At 35.0% G+C, this 20,578-nt stretch overlaps 1 protein-coding gene across 1 annotated transcript in view; it reads right to left on the bottom strand.

Annotated features, from left to right (window-relative positions):
- Positions 1 to 20,578, bottom strand: part of ROBO1 (roundabout guidance receptor 1) — a 1,245,354-nt gene that overhangs the window by 142,008 nt on the left and 1,082,768 nt on the right. The window contains exon 5 of the mRNA XM_049858153.1: positions 8,494 to 8,651. Within this exon, the coding sequence (XP_049714110.1) occupies positions 8,494 to 8,651 (158 nt within the window). The remainder of the gene's footprint in view (positions 1 to 8,493; positions 8,652 to 20,578) is intronic.

Consider the following 20,578-nt stretch of genomic DNA (forward strand, 5'->3'; position numbering starts at 1 on the left):
CACACCAACAAGGGAAATCAAAGAAAACCCACAAAGGCACACAAGACACAGAAAAGGACTGCAAAAAAAAAAAAAAAAAGACATACTCCACTGTAACAGTTTTATCCCTTTAGCACGGGATGATGAGTGTGTTCAATCATTTTTTAAATGTATAACTGAATTTTTCTCCTAATTTCATTATTGATTTTAAAATTTTTAATTTGCTTATGAAAGTAAAGATAAGGATGAGTATCTTCTATTTATTTGGAACTAATTTTAGCTTTCCTGATATGAACGTGCTTTAGCATTCATATATAAATCTATTTGTTGACGTTATTAAGGTTAGGGTGACCAATCGCCTTGGTTTGCCCCAAACTGAGGGGTTTCCTGGGACTCAGGATTTTGGTGCTAAAAGCAGGATACTCCAGGGCAAACCAGGATGGTTACTCATCCTATTTATGCAAGAGTTACTACATACACTACTTCATTACGTTAAAATACATTGATGCTGTGAATGTTTTTCACATTTTTCAGAGAAGAATGGATAAAATCTTAATTGAGTTATATGATAGACAACTCATAATAAAATATTTTCTGGTTGGGCTTTGATGGAAACAAAAAAAGAAAATTATCTCTTCATCACCCAACTGTTTTTTCTGTCAAATGAAAAACAAACAACAAAATCTGTAAGACATGTAGAACATTTCTGGCATCCTATTTTGAGGAGAGGAAGGAAGATGGATAAAGAATTCAAGTCACAGCATATTGCAAGTCATTCAAAAATGTTTATGTCAGAAAGCCACATAATAGGAGATGGGAGAAAAACGTATTTTTCATCTCTTTTATCTTAAAAGCTAAGAATTTCAAACATGAAAAGATGAATGGCTTTTTAAGCTCTTCTTTTTAAATACTAAAATGGAATAATTCAGGACTTGTGATAGACAAAGGTTATTATGAAGAAAATAACTCTGGAATTTCAGGATTGAGTCCAGACGGTTCTTACTGTTTTTGTGGTGTTAATGTATTAGTTTTTACTGTATTATATTGCATCCTTACAAAATTAACAAGCCACTACAACAATATTTTCTTTATTCCGATTTTCCATTCATTATATAATTTTTCATAATTGTTTAATTTTTTTCAGCACTCACTTTTTTAATGTGTACAGTTGATGCTACTAGAAAATGGGTAGTCTACAACTTGGAGAGGTGATTCACTACAAAGCAAATTCAGCTCAATCAATCATTTACTTACAATATCATTTTTTATATAGCTCCTTCTTTGCCTAAATGCCACCTGGTAAAGAGTTGATTATCATCCTCTTTACATAATCTCCTAAAATAAATTTAGTTTTTTAAACCATAAACTTTGCCCAATTTTCTAATTCCTGTGCCATCTTTTGAGATACTGCTAAACGTTTCAAATTTTATGTCATCCCTGGACATAATATGGATTACTTATCAAATGTAATAAGCCCAGTTTCAAAGCTGTCATCACCTCCAGCGCATTAACCTTCTAGACCCTTACAAACTTAAAGACAATATTTCATAGCACCCATTTTGAGAAAAAATAAACAACAGTGTTTTCTACTAGACCCATGGTACACTCTTAATGGAAATTAAGTGTTATTTCATCCTGATTGGAGAGTCACAATGATAGCATATCAGAGTCCTTATCTAAGTAGTAAAATATATAGAATTCTATAGAAAAATATCAGTGAACAAAAGACAGGTGCCTCATAGTCATCTTCCAGTCAATTTGGAGTTAGCTACTGCATTAGTGTAAATTTAGTATTTACCTGATAAGGCTGTTTTCTAGATTAAATGGGTCAATATATATAAAGTGCTTAGTAGAGTTCCTGGAGCATAATAAGGCTGCATTAGTGTTTGAAGTTATCATTGTCATCGCCATCATCTTTCCCCAGGAAACTGAACTGATTGATATAAATGTACCATAATAGAAAACAGCTCACTCAGCGAGTCTTAGAGGGGACTGAATGAGATAAAAATATATGACAGCTATTATTATCACTATTTTGTTAGGTTAATAAATTGTTGAGTGTCCTTACAGTAAGAATTTCTAAACCTGAAGCATGTGCTTGCAAATTTTCAGATGGAAAAAAAAAAAAATATGGGTATATATTTTTTCAATTAGCTTTTATGATAGACTTAAGCTGAAGCATGAACACAAATCTTAAATCCTAACTTGCAATGTTCAATAAACATTCATTGCATATATACTATGCTCCAAGTATTGATAATTTACTACTGTTCCAGTAAATACCCATAATTTTACTAAGTCAAAATAAAGGTATGCAATACTTACACTATTATTTTGTTTTGTTAAAATGATAGTATCACTTTGCCATCCTACTATTAGTCACCTTGAAGCGGAACCCCCTCAACAGCAAATAACAAAAACAAGGTGAACCATATAGTTACTCTTGTATTAGTTACCACCTGGGACGTATTAGATAGCCTAATATTTTAGTTTATGAATACATTTGTTCTTATGCTTATAACAGTTAAATGAGTTTCATTTATAAGCAATCCTCTCTGAGGTGTTGGCTATTTCCTTCCATCTCTATGCCTGCAATTTCTATAGCTACCAGTAGGAGGGTATTACCCTCACAGAGACTCAACAGAAAGATAAGGAAAACTGACGACTCAGGAATTCTAATTGCATGTGACTCTGAAAACTGCTGACTTTTAATAAACTTACCTTTTCATTAAGATAACAGTATTAAAGGTCACCCAGGTCAAATAAAATGAGTAGCAAATTTTGAAATATAATTAGTATATTTTCACCATGTTTTTTATCACTAGCTTTCTCCCGTCTTTCCCAATGACTATTCACTCCATTCAGAAATTCAAAATTATACTAAAATTTTTCTTGTGACTTTTTGGCTACATACATATCAGCTTTTATTCAGCTTAGTCCTGTAAGGGGCCATCTTCATAAATAAGGCCTTTTATAATCTAGGAAAATATTTATGAGGTCTACTTTTCAAATTTTTCCTTAATTCAAGGATTTTTAGCCTTTTTAATTATACACTTATTTTTTCAATATTTAATATTACTCCTTTTTCAATTTCATCTTACATTAACTTTTTTCTACATTACAAAGCAAAATAAATTATTTCTAAAATGTAATGAAATTAAGTAAATATGTCACACTTTATGAACTATGAATGTTGTTCAACATCAAAAGGTAGTCTTTGGTCTCTGATTCATCTCTATGAGAAAATTTTCTTTATTAATAACAATGGTTATGCTTAAGTCTCAAACATACAAAGTTAATCTATTTAATCTAGCCTGCCAGTTAAACTACTTCTATTGCTAACTCTAAATGTAAATGCTCATAAAAAGGAAAAAAAAAAACACCAGAGATAAATATCGTCTAAGGCCTCCTTCAAATTATTCTAAGAAATACGTGCCAAGAGAGTTCTAAAAGATTCTCCTGTGAGGTAGGAGAATAAAAAAAAAATGCTATTGACATATTCCTTGTTTATAATCATCAGAGATCTAAAATTTGGCTCAGAATCCAGGCCAATGTAAAAAGAAATGACTTAAGAACATCAAAAAATACAGGTGCAGCTACAATTCAATTACATATTTCCCCTTTTTGTAGGGTGTGTCTTTGTTCTCACAGCTGGGAGAGGTGTACTTTAAATTCCCAACAAAGAAAACCACCACATTAAAGAACTCTAGAAATTCCTATAACCAAAACTGTAGTGATAACCGTGCAATCTTCAACTGCTTTTCACAGAGATATTACATGATTTAATCTCCTGTTCATCTGTACCCAACACATCTGGCAAAGAACATTAACAACAGAAATGAAAAGCATTTGAAAACAAAGCTTAAGAAAGAAAAATTACATAAAATATCTAATAGCCAACATCTCTTAAGAATTTATTTTCAATTGTGAAGAAAAAAAAAAACAAATTGGAAATACTGCCAGGCATTCTGTTTATGCTTGAAGTTTTTGTTTTAATTACTCAATTTCAGTTTTGCCTAAAGGAAGAAAACAAAACAATTATGATCTATATAAGAACAGTAATTTTGAGGCAAAACTGCTGATTTTTAATCTATTCGTTCTCCTGCATGTAGAAATGTTTTTTTCCTCTAGTGTTTCATACTTTCAATGCTCATAATTCATACAAAACACACAGATGGTCTTAGAAATAGTAAAAGCTTCAGATGTTACAACTTCCTAGCATACGGAACACTGTCATGGATCTTCAATTTGGAAGCATTTAAATGATTTTAGAATTATTTATATATTAACATCTTGGCATCATTTTAGAGTCAGAGAATATTACAACTTTAAATTGTTTGATTTCTGATTTGAGGTAGTTCTTACAGTGACTCTAAATTACTGAGGAGTTGGGAGACTGGTGTTCTTTAATGGAGAGTGAAAAGTAAAGGTAGCTAATATAAAAATTAAACATAAATCATAAAATGTCTTGTAATTCAGCCTATGATACAGTAAGTAGGACATTCCAAGGATTTAAAAAAAAAAAAAAAAACATCGAATTTAGTCTTTTTAAACTGTCAGTATCAAAACACACACCAACACAATAAAAATAGAACATTTACGGCTACCTGGGCCCTTTCACAATGTGAGACTACCACCACCTTTATTTTTCACCTACCATGTGAGATACAATATAAAAAGAGTTGTCTCTACCTTTGTCCAATTTCTGTCTTTCTAGTCACTATCTCTTGAACCAGTTCAGTCAAGGTTTCACCCTCACTATTCCATTGAAATTGTTCTCATCAAGGTCATCTATGACTGACCTCCAAGTGGTTAAGTTCCACGGTCAATGTTAAATCCTCATATGACTTGATCTACCGGCTGCATGTGACTCAGTCACAGCCCCCTTCTTAAAATACCATCTTTACCTGGTGTCCCTTCTGGTTTTGCCTTTTCACTGACAACTTGCTCCCTCTCCTTCTCCACCTCTTTTCCTTGAAAGCTAAACAGTAGACTCTTTTCCTGTCTATAATCATCCCCTTGGTGATTTCAGTCTCCTATTTTCAAATAGCATATACACACTGATGTCTCCCGTTTTCGTCAGGACAGGGCAGGCTATGTTATGGCATAGGAAGAAATTCTCAGTGGCTTAATATAACAGTTTACTTCCCCCTCATTCTACTTGTCTATTAAGACAGAGATCCTCAGGCTGCAGAAACTTCCAATGCCTCAAGCAGCTTGCTTGGCATATTCCATAGCTTTATATTAGAATCCTAGTTTCTTTGCTTGGCACACCCCATAGCCTTACATTAGAATCCTGATTCCCCTCTCCTTAACTGCTAGCCTCAAACTAGAGGAAATTGGCAGAAACTGGTCTAGGCACCATGTTGACATTCAGGGCAACCTTTTAGATCTCATACATAGTAACTTCCCCACCTCTGGGTGGAGTTTAGCTGCCATTTTCTGAACACACAATGCATGAAGGCATATAAACCCCACTGCACCTGCATAACATGATGAAGAATGTTGCTGATGTAACTTGTACGAACTTCCTACTTGTAAACCCCTTAAAAGTAAACTTCCCCCTCGTCCCCGCTGAGCAGTCTTGGCAGCAACAGCCCTGACTAGTTCTTTTCCTTGCACAATGAAATAAAGGCGCTTTCCCACTCTCCTCTACCTCAGTCTCTCATTTATTGGCTGAGACGAGTCACACCAAGAGAACCTGGGGTTCTACCCTGCCACAGCATCAAGAGAAGACAGCGGTGCAGGGCAGGGAGCTCTACTACAAATAATGCCTCGGGGACTCAGGGACTCAGGATGACAGGAGGATTCACCTTGCTGTAACTGCACCTGGAATGTGTGGTAATGGTTGCATGGTGGTAAAGAGAGTACTGGAGACCCCCTCACTAGTATTTAATTTCTTTAACTTCTACTCACAGCCCCAGATGCTGAACTAATCAAATAGGTCTGCCCAATAGCAAGGAAGCTGGCAAGCATACTCTTTCATCTACCCAGAAGGAGGCACAAACTACAAAATAATGAGTACCTGTTATGTCTACTGCAACTCAATTTTTTTTCCAGCCTCAGCTTCAATTCTGAACTCCTGACTCACATATCCAAGTGCTTATTTGAAAGCTATATTTTAATCTCTAAGGAGCATTTCAAAATTACATCGTCCAAATCTGAGTCCCTGAAATTCCCATCCCAGGTCTTCTCTTTTATCATCCTCCCGCCCCCCCCCCGCCCCGACTCAATTAATGGCAACTCCATCTTTATAGTTGCTCAGGGCAATCCATTAAGGTAATTCTTGACTTTTCTCATTTTCTCTCAGGCCATATCCAATCTGTTAAAGATTCTTTTGGCAATTATGCCACAGTATACCCAGAATCTAACCACTTGTCACCACTTCCCCCGCTAGTATCTCTTGCTGGTATTATTGCAATAGCTTCCAACTGGTCTGCCTCCTTCTGAGATTGCCACCCTTCAGTGTGTTCTCAAACAAAACAGGGTTCTGCTGAGAATTCCCTGATGCTTCCCACCACAGTCAGCCAAACTATTTACAAAATGTGTAGGGTCTCACATAGTCTGGCTACCTGTTACCTCCCTGGTCCAATCTCCCACAAATATCCCCTTTACTCATTCTTTTCTAGCCACAGTGGTCACTTTGCTCTTTGTTGAATACGTTAGGTGTATCCCCACCTTTGAACCCACCCAGTGGCTGTGCAGAATAAATGTCTGGAGAAATGTTTCTGTAAAGATTACAGCCAAGAAAATCCTATGGAACAGTTCTACTCTGGAACATAAAGGGTCGTTGTGAGTCAGAATCGATTCAACAGCAAAGGGTTTTTTTGTTTTTTTTTTTTTTGTTTTTATATTCTTACCTTAGGTTCTTACTGTTTTGTCTGCCTAGAACAGCCTTTCTCCAGATACCTGTACCTTGATTCTTTTCAGGTTGTGGGGAGACCTTCCCTAGTCAGCCTATTTAAAACTGTAACCCCACTCCAATCCTCATTAAGGCCTTTATGTCTTTCCCGCTTCATTTATTTTTTGAAAAAGAATTATTAAATTGTTAACTTAATATATTTTTAAATTTTGATTTTGTCTCTATTTACACTCTAAGAACGTACACTCCAGAAAGGCACTGATTTTTGTTCAGTGCTTGTATCTCTAGTATCATTAATGGATATTAAACAAAAACAGGTAATCAGGAAAGACATGATGTCAGGGATAATAATGGTTTCAATGTATTTGAATCATAAAGACAGGAAAAAAGGAATTACGGATAATGTTCACTTAATGATCTAGAATACATTTTAAGGGCAAAGTATTCTCATTTTTATTGTGCATTAATCTAAAAAAGAACCTGTTATCCCCAACAGGAGAAGTATTTGTTCCCATATCTCCTATTTCTCTGTATTGTTGATTCCATTTCCCAAAACAAGAATTTCCACATGTAGTTCACTTTGCCATGTGACGTTTGAGTGCCTCTTAGAAGTACAGCTGGCTCATCTTCACCCCAATGCATAGATTTATAAAATATACTTGAGAGCTTTACTCTAATTCACATGATTACAGGAAAAAAAATCTTTGATTTTCTTTCAAGCTCCCTAAATCCTTGTCTACTTTTCTCACTACTTAAATGTCATGCAAATCTGCTAACTTGTTCAGAAACAGTACAAGCGATTATAAGTTTTATGTGGTCCATGCTGTAACTTCATTCCTCCACAACTCTATTCCTCACACATCCATTCTCCTAGGGAACCTTACATCTTGGCCAATGAGTTCATGCTGAACAGATATCAGGATGTGCTGAACAAAGAAAACGCTAACAGGATACTGTGTAATCTTAGAATCAATGAGGTCTCAGTTATGCAAGGTGCTTTAGTAAACACATTGTAGAACAAACAAACAAACAAACAAAAAAACGAAGTCACATAGAACCACTGACTTCAAGACATGCTACGTCAATATCGGTAATTTACTACAGATACCATAATCTCTAATCGTATCATAGTAGGAATTTGAAATACAATAATTTATTTTATTTTGTAATAAACCTATTATTAAATATTATCCAGAATGATTTTCCCCCCAGAAATAATAGGGAACTCTGTAGAACAAAAAAGCAATTTAAAAAGGAGAAACAGGCATAAAACAATCCCGAAGTGACATAGAAGTTCTCCTGGAAAGATACTACCTTATTTTTTTTTAACAAACAATTTTCACTATAACATATGGAAATGTTGTAAACCTCAACTTATGATAATAATTAAGTCCTACATAAAAATGTTAACTCGAAGGCAATAAAATAGAAATTATAGTTTTCTTGTCCTACCTCCAAACTAAAAAGTATGTGTTTTCCTCACTTTCATGTCAACCCAGGGAAAACTGAAATATACTTAAAAGATAAATTTTAAACGGGAGATAATACAACCTTTTATTTAAAACAATCGGCTTCATTTTTCTCTTTTCCTCTGGTGAAGAAGCATAAAGGTAGATGTACAAATGTTCCTGATTGTCAAATTAAATACTCACAGTTATTCTTTCATCTTTATCATCCAGCGGAGAGCCATCTTTCTTCCATGAAATGGTGGGTTCCGGATGGCCTCGCGGAGGCTGGCATTCCATCACTGCAGGCTCTCCCACTGCCACCATGACGTCGGAAGGGTTCTGTCTGAAGTCATCCCGCAGAACTGTGGGAACAAGATTGAATCATTACACTCAACAGTGATATATACAATCCTCATCTCTGAATGTCAGCAAAAGAGGCATTTATTATAATAAACCACTACAAAGAGCTGGAAACCCTGGTGGTGTAGTAGTTAAGCGCTACAGCTGCTAACCTAAAGATCTGCAGTTCAAATCCACCAAGCACTCCTTGGAAACTCTATGGGGCAGTTCTACTCTGTCCTATAGGGTCGCTATGAGTTGGAATCGACCTGACAGCAATGGGTACGGGTACAAAGAGCTATCTCAATACATCTTTGAGAATCTGTATCTACTTGTGGACATCCGCATTTTAATAAAGAACTTTAGCCTTAAGCATACTCAACAGGGATAATTTGATATTGTTCATAGGGCCCTAGGCAAGTACACTGTCCTGTCTAGTGGTCTCATAGTTAGCATTTGGTTTGTCTTTAACTTGCGTTTTATTTTCTGTCTACCACCTGCATTTTCTCATCCATGTGGTTAATGAATGCAACTGAATCTTCCTTCTACTTATGTGATACATTGGAACTATGCATTGTGTAATTAAATGAATTACATAAAAAGGAGAATATTAAAAGTGCAATAAAGATACTTTCAAACGTGCATTTAATGAGATATTTTAAACATACTTCCAGTTAGTATACGCGATTATGTAACTGTTATAATTTAAATACGTTCATTTTTTAAAGCTTTAGACAAAGTAATTACATTCAAAATCATTGTCTGCATTCTCCCATCATCACTGAGGGGCGGCATTAGAAGGCACCAATGATAATCCTGTTACCAATAACACTGCTTTTTATATTTTAAGTCGGTTTTTTCCCATATACTCTCCCAATTAATCCTTAATTAAGCCTATTTAGGGTGAAAGATACTGTTGGCCCCGTTTATATTATTGACCCTATTTTCTAGATGAGAAAATGATTCATTACTTTAGTCTCAACTGGATACTAAAATAAGATTAACATACTATAAAACAAGTAGTATTATTTACTTGGCAACTATGGGAATAAATTCGGAGAATATATCATATATGCATTTCAAAAATTGTTCACACATTAAATTGTCTTCAGCATCTTGATAATATGTATATATCATGGTTACTTGGCATCAGTTAGTTTTAGAATTAAATCAAAACTCCGTTATTTACTAGACAGGTAATTTGGAGTCTATTATTTAACTTCTCTCAATCTCATTTTCCCTATTTACAAAACAAAGATGGAGATATATACTTCAATACAAAGACTAACAAATGTTAGTTATCTTTCCTTGACCTCATTTTCTTGATCCAGTATGTAGTAAAATGTGAAGGATTTTAGTAAACTAATTTAAGATGGTACTTAAAATGTTTATTGATATATTAAATGCATAGATTTGAAGTGATAACACTATTAATTTTTTTATAATCTCTTGGGTTGACTATCTGATACAATTTGGTATTAAAATGGATTTCTATTTGTTCCAGTGGTATTTAAAAATATTTTCATAGACGGAGCACTGGAAAGTAAAAAACTTGTCCTCAAACTGTTACTTCAAAAGTCATTCTAAAATTTTGGTTCTAAAACCTCCAATTTGCGTAGAGGTTTACCAAAATATGTTTTTTTCTTTTGCAATTCTTTGCCTTTCCTTCCTCCATACCAAATAAGAATGCATATACATCTGAGTAAGCCATAATGGCCACTCAAACAAAATCCTGTTATTTAATCTGCCTACTGAGACAACTTGGCCACCATATGCCTATGATAACACTGGGAAAATATTGCTTCATGAAGAGACTTGTTACACTGTCTTTGGAGAAAACAGTAAAATAAAAAAGAAAACAAAATATTATCCCACCAAACTGTTGTAATTTTAACTCCAATGCTGTATGCTCTTTACTAATAAAGTATACAGACAAAAAAGTAAATCTTGTTGAGTGAAAACTCCAAATACTGTTATGACATAATAAAAAACAGTATATAAAGACTTCCATTATTTATAGACTTATATTATTATTAGTTGTTAAGAATACACCACAAAAAAATGCCAAGTTTATAGAAAAAGCAAATGAACAGACCTTATCAAGTAGTATGTGCATTGGCCGGATTATATTACTAATCTAAAATAACACTTCTAAAAAGTTTTAACACCTTTAACACACCCAAAGTTAAAATACGTCTCTAAAGAAAGTAAATAATTTGTACAATTTTCTAGTTGTTGAGCTTAAAACCAACTTTGTAACACTATATCTTATTTACAAATTGAGATCACATCTCAAACCAATGAATAATACAGTGTCTTTCAAAAATAACAAAAGTCTAAGTCATATAAATCAAGTTTTTTTCTTTTTCATTTACTGTGTTATTTAGGCTTTTACAGTATTTAATGAAAAGCTAACAAAACGTAATCCACTAAAGATTGTTGCTTAGATAATACCCATGTCATTATTTTTTCAGCTGTAAAGCATAAAACTCTAGCATTATGTATTGCTACAAGGCAACCCTGCAGAAAGTTATGAGCTTAAGATGTCTTCTTCTCTCTTCTATAAAAGCAATTTTTCTCCTTTGTACTTGTTATCAATATTTCCTTTTGGGGAAAAATTAGTATGCGTCAAATTATAAAATGATATGAACTCTTAGTTAAATTATCCAATTTTTTAAATTCATGTGTATATTTAAGTAGTTAAAATAAAAATTGAATTCAAATTATTAGCAGCATCTCGGCAGAAGAACCAATGACATCTGTAAATATTCCCCAAAGTAGAATTTTCTGAAGGAAAAAAATCTCTCATTTTCTACCCTAACACCTCCATTAGCAAACTGTATACGTTTTGTTCAAATGTTTCTTCTTTTGCATAGTGTGAAATTCTAAAATTTGGAATTAAATTTTCGAAAATGAAAAGTTTAATATTAATTTAAAAGACCAAGCATATATAATGTCCAAGTCTAAACCACCTAAAAATGTTAAACAAACCACAGCTTATCATAATATCATGACCACGTTATATTACTTCCATGTTTTATATAGTTATATTTTACGTTTACAAGTTGGTACACATAATTTGGATGAAAAGCTCTTCGCCTTTTTTTTTTTTTTTTTCCACTCTGAATTAGAGAAAATACAAGCTTCATTGACTATTTGAATTTTATGGAAGTTTTTTGTCTTTTTTTTTTACTAAAAATATTCACTAAAGTCCATTCTATAAAAACAAGACAAAAATATAGTAATTTATCTTTCTGTAAAGATCTATGCCAATTTTAGTATGATTCTCAAAATAAGTAAACATCTTAACTAGTAAAGCATGTCTGCATTATGCTCTTCTAAGACTAAGCTGTATGTGATCAAATTGACAACTCAAAAGATGAGATTGAACACTTGGGAGGCAGTGAGTTTACACTAATGGAAGAGGAACAACTCAGAAAAGGAGAGTGAGAATCACTGCACAACTCAAAAGAAAGTAATCAATGTCAATGAATTGTACATGTAGACACTGCCGAACTCGTGTATATTCTGCTGTGTATACTCTCAACAACAAAACAAAATAATAAAAAAAAAAAGGGCCATATTTTTCACAAATACTGTGCCCACGTAACTAATGCACCCACACATATATCTCACAGAAATGAGAAACTGAGTAAAACGGTTCTGGCAAGATGAGCACGTTATTTGCATAAAATACTGTAAACATATTTTCAGAAAAGAATTCTGTAATTCAGCAATGACTCTGCAACCCATTTAGGTAAGATTAAGAGGGTGGGGGGACAAAGCAGAAAACAAACCGATCAACAGAAACTATTCCAAATATTTTCAAAGCTTTAATACTTGTAAAACACCCTTTAAGAACACTGTGGGAAACTTTAGAACTGAAAGAAACATTATAGAACAGGAAGAGGTCTTTGATAACATGTAATTCCCTAAGTAGAGGCAACTGAGTCCCAGGAAAACTCTGCCACCACGCTGTGTCATTTGTTAGAAAGAGACCAGGGACAGCAGAACAGGTTATCTTTGTTTCTAGTGCTGTGTTTTTTATTTTTATTTTTTTACACCACGTCACCATTTTACTGTAAAATGCAATTGTCCAATCTAATCCATTGTATTTTCCACAAATTCACTCTATGGCAGAAGGCTTGACTTATGGTTACTGTGCAACACAGCAGTGCAGCCAAGCGACATTATCCAATCTTGATAAAACTCAAATGCTCTGAAAATTAGTTTTGTTCTCCAGTCATGTGGTGTACATCTGTGAAATACAATGCCTTCAGCTTCATGAAATGTAGAATCTCGGTGCAGTTAGGGGTCTGAAAGATGTGTGGTCCAAACATTTGGTTTTAGAAAACAATAAATTAAGACATCTATGGGCAGAGTCATAAGAATAAGAACTCTGGACAATGAATAAGGAAGACCAAAGAAGAACTGATGCCTTTGAATTGTGGTGTTGGCAAAGAATTTTGAATATACCATGGACTCCCAGAAGAACGAACAAATCTGTCTTAGAAGATGCACAGCTGGAATGTTCTCTGAAAGCATGGATGGCAAGACTTAATCTTACGTACTTTGGATATGTGATCAGGAGGGACCAGTCCCTGGAGAAGGACAAAATACTTGGTAAAGTAGAGGGTCAGCAAAAATGAAAAAAGGAAGACTCTCAACAAGATGGACTGACACAGTGGCTGCAACAACGGATTTAAACATTGCAACAATTGTGAAGATGGTGCAGGACTTAGCCGTATTTTGTTCTGCTGTACACAGGGTCGCTATGAGTCGGAACCAACTTGAAGGCACCTAACAACAACAACGACATGGACACAGGGTCACATATAATGATAATGTTAATAATATAATAATAATGTTCGTAATGGCTGACATTTATTGAACATTTACTGTGCAAGGAACCATATCAAGTATTAACTCATTTAATCCTCATAAAATCCTATGACATATTTACTAGTTTCATTTTACAAATGAGGATAATGAGGCCCCCAGAGTAATTAGCCCAAAGACTTAGTAGCAGAGCTGGAGCACAGGATCTAGCTCGCCAGTATATAAAGAACTCTTCTCTATCAAGTTGCTCAGCTCTCTGGTCTTATCTCTTAATACAGTGTTCACAATTCTAAATACTTAGTTATTATGGTATAATTGATATTTCAGCCTTTTTCCATTGGAACAGAACTCAGGTGAGACATTTCTAGGATGGTCAAGTTGCTATCCTAGAATATATCCTGTTTTCTTAGACTTTCTCAGGTTTTTCTGTGTTTGGAAGAGGCTGTAACAAACTTTCAGTGGCATATTGAGAATTACGAACTCATCATTCAGACAGTAAATTATATGCTGCCTTCTATCAATAATACTTCTCTTAACAAAGTAACTGAAAAGCTGTACATTAATACACTTTTTAATTAAATATGGGCATTTTAATTAGAAGTGGGTATCTTGGGAAAAACTGAGAAACACAACAATGCAGTCCTGGGATTATAACTTCTCATTAAAAAAACTACTTTGTCAATGAAACCTTACAGCAAGGGGAAGTAAACTATAGACTGGGAAAAGCAAAAAAAAAAAAAAAAAAATCAATGAAGCTCTTAAAAATATAGTATATTGGAGTAGAAAGTAAATGAGGAAGCATATTCCCAAAGACAACAACTTTACACATGCTCAGAAACAACATGTGTCTATTACAACATATGATTTTAATTGTTTACCAAATTACTAATCAGTTACTTAATTTCCAATTTTGACTACAGGATATATTATTTACTTCTATAAATCTCATTCTCTGTTTAAAAACCAACTTACATGCTTACATAAATATTATTTCTTTTCAAAATAACAAGAATTATTTCATTTCATACCTCTATACTAAGCACAGATTCCCTGGGTGGTACAAACTGTTAAGTGCTCTGCTGCTACCTGAAAGGTTGGTAGTTTGAGTCTACCCAGAAGCACCTGAGTAGAAAGGGTTGGAGCTTTACTTCCAAAAACTCAGCCATTGAAAACCCTATGGAAAATGGTTCTAACACACATGGGGTCGTCGTAAGTTGGAATCAACCTGATGGCAACTGGTCACATTGAGCATAGAGTCTGTGCCTGGCACCTATGCTATCACCTGTTTTCCTTACGTTAAACTTTATGTAGATGCTTGTCAAAAAGCAATATTAAAATATCCACCCTCTCAGGAAAGAGTGATGTAATAGGTTTTCATTGGAGGTTATTTTGTATATTTTGGGAAATGGATAGTAAGAAAGTATATCATAAAGGTTTCTATAACTATTTATATTCCTACTTTTTACTTCACAGCATTATTTTTCCAGAAGAGCACAGTTATCAATGCATTCAAATGTGTTCAACATTCCAGAAATATGTCTTAAAATAAAAGCTCCATACTTAAAATATATATATATATTCTAACAAAGAAAACTAATGTACAAAGGACATTTCAACCCATTTACAAGGGAAAATAAAATGGCAATGTATATAATAATATTCCATCTATCTTACACCACCACCTTTCTAAACTAAGGAATTTGGTTCTAGTTAAAGGATGCAAGAAAGCATTGATTCTGCATAAAGGTATAATTTAATGATGACTGTTTCCTAAAGGCCTGGTATTCACTGTTTTCATTTGACATTGAACATAATTATGGTTCCTCTTTAATAATGATGTCACTCTTCTACTTGCATTTTTTTTATAGCACACAACTTATTTTTAAACCTTAAATTATGCTTTGGTTAAGATCCTGGCAGAAAATATGCTAATAAAAGCACTTATTTTCTTAACTATTAGAGTTCTTAAAGATTTCACAAACCTCTTATGGTCTACCCTAGAAAAGCAACACATCCCTCCCCACCCAAAAAAAATCTTAAAGATGTTATATAGTATAGATGGATGTTGCTCAACATTAATCACCCAATATAAAGTAATGAAATAGAGGGCAACACAATTAGAATGAGAAGCTATTAATGGAATAAAAATAATTAGTAGCAGGTTTTTTTGTTTTTATTCAAAACAACGTATGATGCAGAGGGTTTTCCCTCCATTGACATTATCAACAATTTCATTCTACTTGGATCAACAATCAAGGTCCGTGGAGGCAACAGTCAAGAAATAACAACTTACTGCATTGGGAAAATCTGCTGTCAAAGACCCTTTTAAAGTTTTAAAAAGTAAAGATGTCACTTTGACGAGGCAAGCGCCTATTACGAAAGCCATTTGGTCGTTTAAACTGCTTCAGATGTGTGCAAAAGTTGGACAATGAAAAAAGGAGACAGAAGAATTGATATGTTTGAACTGTGGTATTGGCAAAGAATATTGAATATATCGTGGGCTTCCAAAAGAACGAACAAATTAGTCTTAGAAGAAATATAATCAGAATGTTCCTTAGACATGAGGGTGGCAAGACTTCAACTTGGGACAAGTCATCAGGAAAGACCAATCACTAGAATAGGACATCATGATTTGTAAAATAGAGGGCCCAATAAAAGTGAGGGAAATACTCAAGGAGATGGATTGACACAATAGTCACAATGTTGCTGTTGCTGTTAGGTGCCATCAAGTCAGTTTAGACTCATAGTGATCCTATGCACAACAGAACAAAACACCGCCCAGTCCTATACCATCCCCATAATCTTCGTTATGCTTGAGCCCATTGTTGCAGCCACTGTGTCAGTTCATCTCCTTGAAGGTCTTCCTTTTTTTTTTGCTGACCTTCTACTTTACCAAGCATGATGTCCTTCTCCAGGGACTGCTACCTCCTGATAACATGTCCAAAGTACGTAAGATGAAGTCTTGCCATCCTCACTTCAAGGAACATTCTGGCTGTTCTTCCAAGCAGATTTGTTCATTCTTCTGGCAGTCCATGGTATATTCAATATTCTCTGTCAACACCATAATTCAAAAGTGTCAATTTGTCTTTGGATTTCCTTCTTCACTGTCTAGCTTTCACATGCACATGAGGTGACTGAAAATACCAAGGCCTGAGTCAGGGGCATGTCAGTCCCCAAAGTGACATCTTTGCTTTTTAACACTTTCAGGAGGTCTTTTGCAATGGATTTGCTTGATGCAACGCATTATTTGATTTCCTGACTGCTGCTTCCATGGGCATTGATTGTGAATCCAAGAAACATGAAATCATTGATGTCTTAGTCATCTAGTGCCGCTATAACAGAAATACCAAAAGTGGATGGTTTTAACAAAGAGAAGTTTATTTTCTTACAGCGAAGAAGGCTAAAAGTCCTAATTCAGGGTATCAGCTCCAGGGGAAGGCTTTCTCTCTCTGTTGGCTCTGGAGGAAGGTCTTTCTCATCAATCTTCCCCCGGAATAGGAGCTTCTCTGTGCAGGAACCCCAGATCTAAAAGACGCGCTCTGCTCCTGGTGCTTCTTTCTTGGTGGTATGAGGTCCCCCTGTCTCTCTGCTTGCTTCTATCTTTTATATCTCAAGAGATTGCCTCAAAACACAATCCAGTCCTATAGGTTGACTCCTGCCTCACTAACACAACTGTTGCCCATCCTCCCTCATTAACATCATAGAGGCAGAATTTACAACATATAGGAGAATCACACAATACCTGGTATCATGGCCCAACCCAATTGAGACATATCTTTTGGGGGGAACATAATTCAATCCATGACACATGACAACTTCAATATTTTCTCCATTTATCATGGTGTTGGATTAAGATGGATTGACACAATAGTCACATTAATGAACTCAAACATACCAATGATTTTGAAGACGGTAACCTTTCATTCTGTTGCCAGGAGTAGGAGCCAACTCTAGGGCAATGAACAACAATATGATGGAGAGCAAACTCACCTAAACACAACTGTATACTTCTGTGATCTGCTGGATTACAGCAATTGGGGTATGTCATTTCTGGTCTTTTAAGGGAAAGAATTATTTCAAGATTGAGTCAAAGCTCAAGCCACACTCCCATTCTGCAGAAACATGGGTACCCACAGCACTTCAGCTGAAAGTCCTTCATGGCTATCTGCAGTTCAGCATTTGATTTAATTATTTCAGTTCTGGAATCACGTGAGCACAGGGTACCAACTAGTGTTTATTACAACGGTACTAACTCTTCAAGACAAAGGGAGAGTAAGTTTAGCATGCTAGGTTTAGGTTAAAATCTGTTATGCATTACAGAGTAAAGCATAGATCAATATGGATCAACATTTAAGCAGACTTGTAGTCTGGGAGATCATAAAAAAGAAATTGTTGCCAAAACAAGTCAAGTTGCTAAAATCGTATGTTCTACTTAAAGCCATCAGAAGCATACTAGATGTTTGTATTTAACAGACTTTCAACTATACATGAATTTATTAATGGAAAATGCAGCATTTGTAAAACACCATCCGACATGGTATTATTTGAGGGTATGTTTACTTATGAGTCAGAAAACAGAAATTAGGATTTCAGAATCACAACACATTCTTCCACTATCCTGTATATTCTGATTTCAATAGGTATATTCACTCTCAACTTAGTTTATTTCCATACAAAACAGAGAATTTAACACTCTAACTTGATAGGGTTATTATGAAAGCTAATCATTTAATGTTTATACAGGACTTGCCATTAATAGGGTGCATTACATCTGCAAAAAAGTATTACTATTAGTCAGTATGTAGGGAATTGCCAAATTTCTCAGCTGCCAGTACAAATGGAAAGGAGGACAAAGAATGCCATTGATGAGGGTTTCGAAGTGCCCGAGCAAAAGTCACACTCAGGAGTAGTCTGGCAGGGTTAAAAAAACACAGACAGAATGAGGATATCAGAGCTATGGGACCCTGACTGGGGTAAGACGGGCATGTGTTCTTTTTTTTTTTAATAAAACCCAACATGCTGTTTAATACCCTGCATTGAAAGTTCTTGATCAAAGGAATATACTTACGCATTTATTGTCTGCTCTTATACCCAGATGTCGGCTTCATGAGAACAGAAAATTTGTCTTGATTACTTCTACATCTCCTTCAGCCAGAACAATGCCTGCAGTCAATGCAGGCACTCAGCAAATGTTTATGCTACACCTTCTATGTGCTAAGTATGAGATATGAAATAGTAGCTAAACCTGGCATGAGTCCTGTGTTCATGGTGCTTAAGATATAGGGGGGTAAACCAGAAAACCAAAGCCATTGCCATCAAGTCAATTCCGACTCATAGTGTGACCCCGTAGGACAGCAGAACTGCCCCATAGGATTTCTGAGGAGTGGCTGGTGGATTCGAACTGTCAGCCTTTTGGCTAGCAGCCATAGCTCTTAACCACTGGGCCGCTAGAGCTCCACATATGGGGGTAAGCAGATAAAATCCAAATAAACATATGTAAGCATACAACCACAACTGTGATACATGCCATGAAGGAAAATAATAGGATGCTGTATGAGAGTAATGAGGAACATAATTTAGATTGGGGATAAGGAAACTCTGAGGAAGTAGCTATTAAGCCAAGGTCTGAAAAATTATCCTAGGGAAGTACATTGCAGGTAGAGGAAATAGTACAAATTGTGGAAAAAACTCAGTATGCTAATGGTGCTTTAAAGGACATGGCCCCTGTGCAGTGGGATAGGCAGAGAGCGATACTACACAATGCTGGCAGGGGAGGCAGAGGCCAGATTTGCTGCACACTGCAGCCAAGTGACAGGGCTGGCTTTAATTCTAATGAAAAGCCACTAAAGCTTTTTTTTAAATTTTTTCTTTTTATTGTGGTAAAATATACATAACAAAATTTACCATTTTAACCATTTTTGAGTGTACAATTCAGCAGCATTAACTATAATCACAATGTTATGTAGCCATCACTGCTATCTACTTCCAGATATGCTATCTATATCCATTTCTAGCTGTGTAAACAAAACGCTATATCCATAAAACAATAACTCCCCATGATCCTTTCCACCCCTCACCCAGGTCCTATTCACCTCTATTCCACTTCCTGTCTCTATGAATTTGCCTATGCTAGAAAACTCATATCCCAAAACCAAACCCATTCCCACTCATAACGACCCTATAGGACAGGGTAGAACTGCTCCATAGAGTTTCCAAGGAGCACCTGGTGGATTTGAACTGTCAACCTTTTGGTTAGCAGCTGTAGATCTTAACCACCACACCATCAGGGTTTCCAGAAAACTTGTATAAGTGGAATCGTGTTGAAAGGTTTTAGGCAAAGGAGTATCACAATGGGATTATCATATTTAAAAGTTCATTATTGCCACTCTGAGAGTGAAACTAGAGGGCAAGAAGAGAGAAATTAGAAGGTAATTACAGTAATTAAAGAGAGAAAGGGTGACGGTTTTATATTATTACGATGATGTTGGATTTGGCACAAAAGAGGGTTGAGTTTGCAGTGAATTTTGGAGGTAAAAATCAAGGTGACTTTGTGAGTGACTGAAGTTGATAAAGAGAAAAATGTCAATGTTGGAAACTAGGATTCTTATTGGAGTAACAGAACATGACAGTGTCATTTTTAAGGTATAAGAGGATAGATGACGATATACAAGTAAATCTTCCCCTGAGGAATAATAGGCAAACACAGAAATGCTTTACTTAAAAAAAAAAGACATAGTTTGAAAGCATAATATGAAAACTATTTCATTAATTAATTTTAAAATATTATATCTTCAAATTTGGCCCATTAGTATGTAACAGAAGATCCATTTTTGCCTATTTAAACCTTTGTGCTACTATGTCTCAAATTTTAAAACAACTGATAACACACCTTAGTCAATTAATTGCTAAGATGGCAACTTTTAATTAGTTTGATCAGACATCATATAACTTTTTAGACTGATGAAAAATCAAACTGATATATTTTGATTATATATGTACACATGATATCATGTGTCTGTGAAATTTTTTTTTATGATATATATATGACTACCAATCACTGATATATGGTGATGACATCCACATTTAGCAGCAAATTGTAGTAAAAACTCAC

The sequence above is a fragment of the Elephas maximus genome, chromosome 18 (assembly GCF_024166365.1).
Source record: "Elephas maximus indicus isolate mEleMax1 chromosome 18, mEleMax1 primary haplotype, whole genome shotgun sequence".
In the NCBI taxonomy this organism is placed as follows: Eukaryota; Metazoa; Chordata; class Mammalia; order Proboscidea; family Elephantidae; genus Elephas; species Elephas maximus.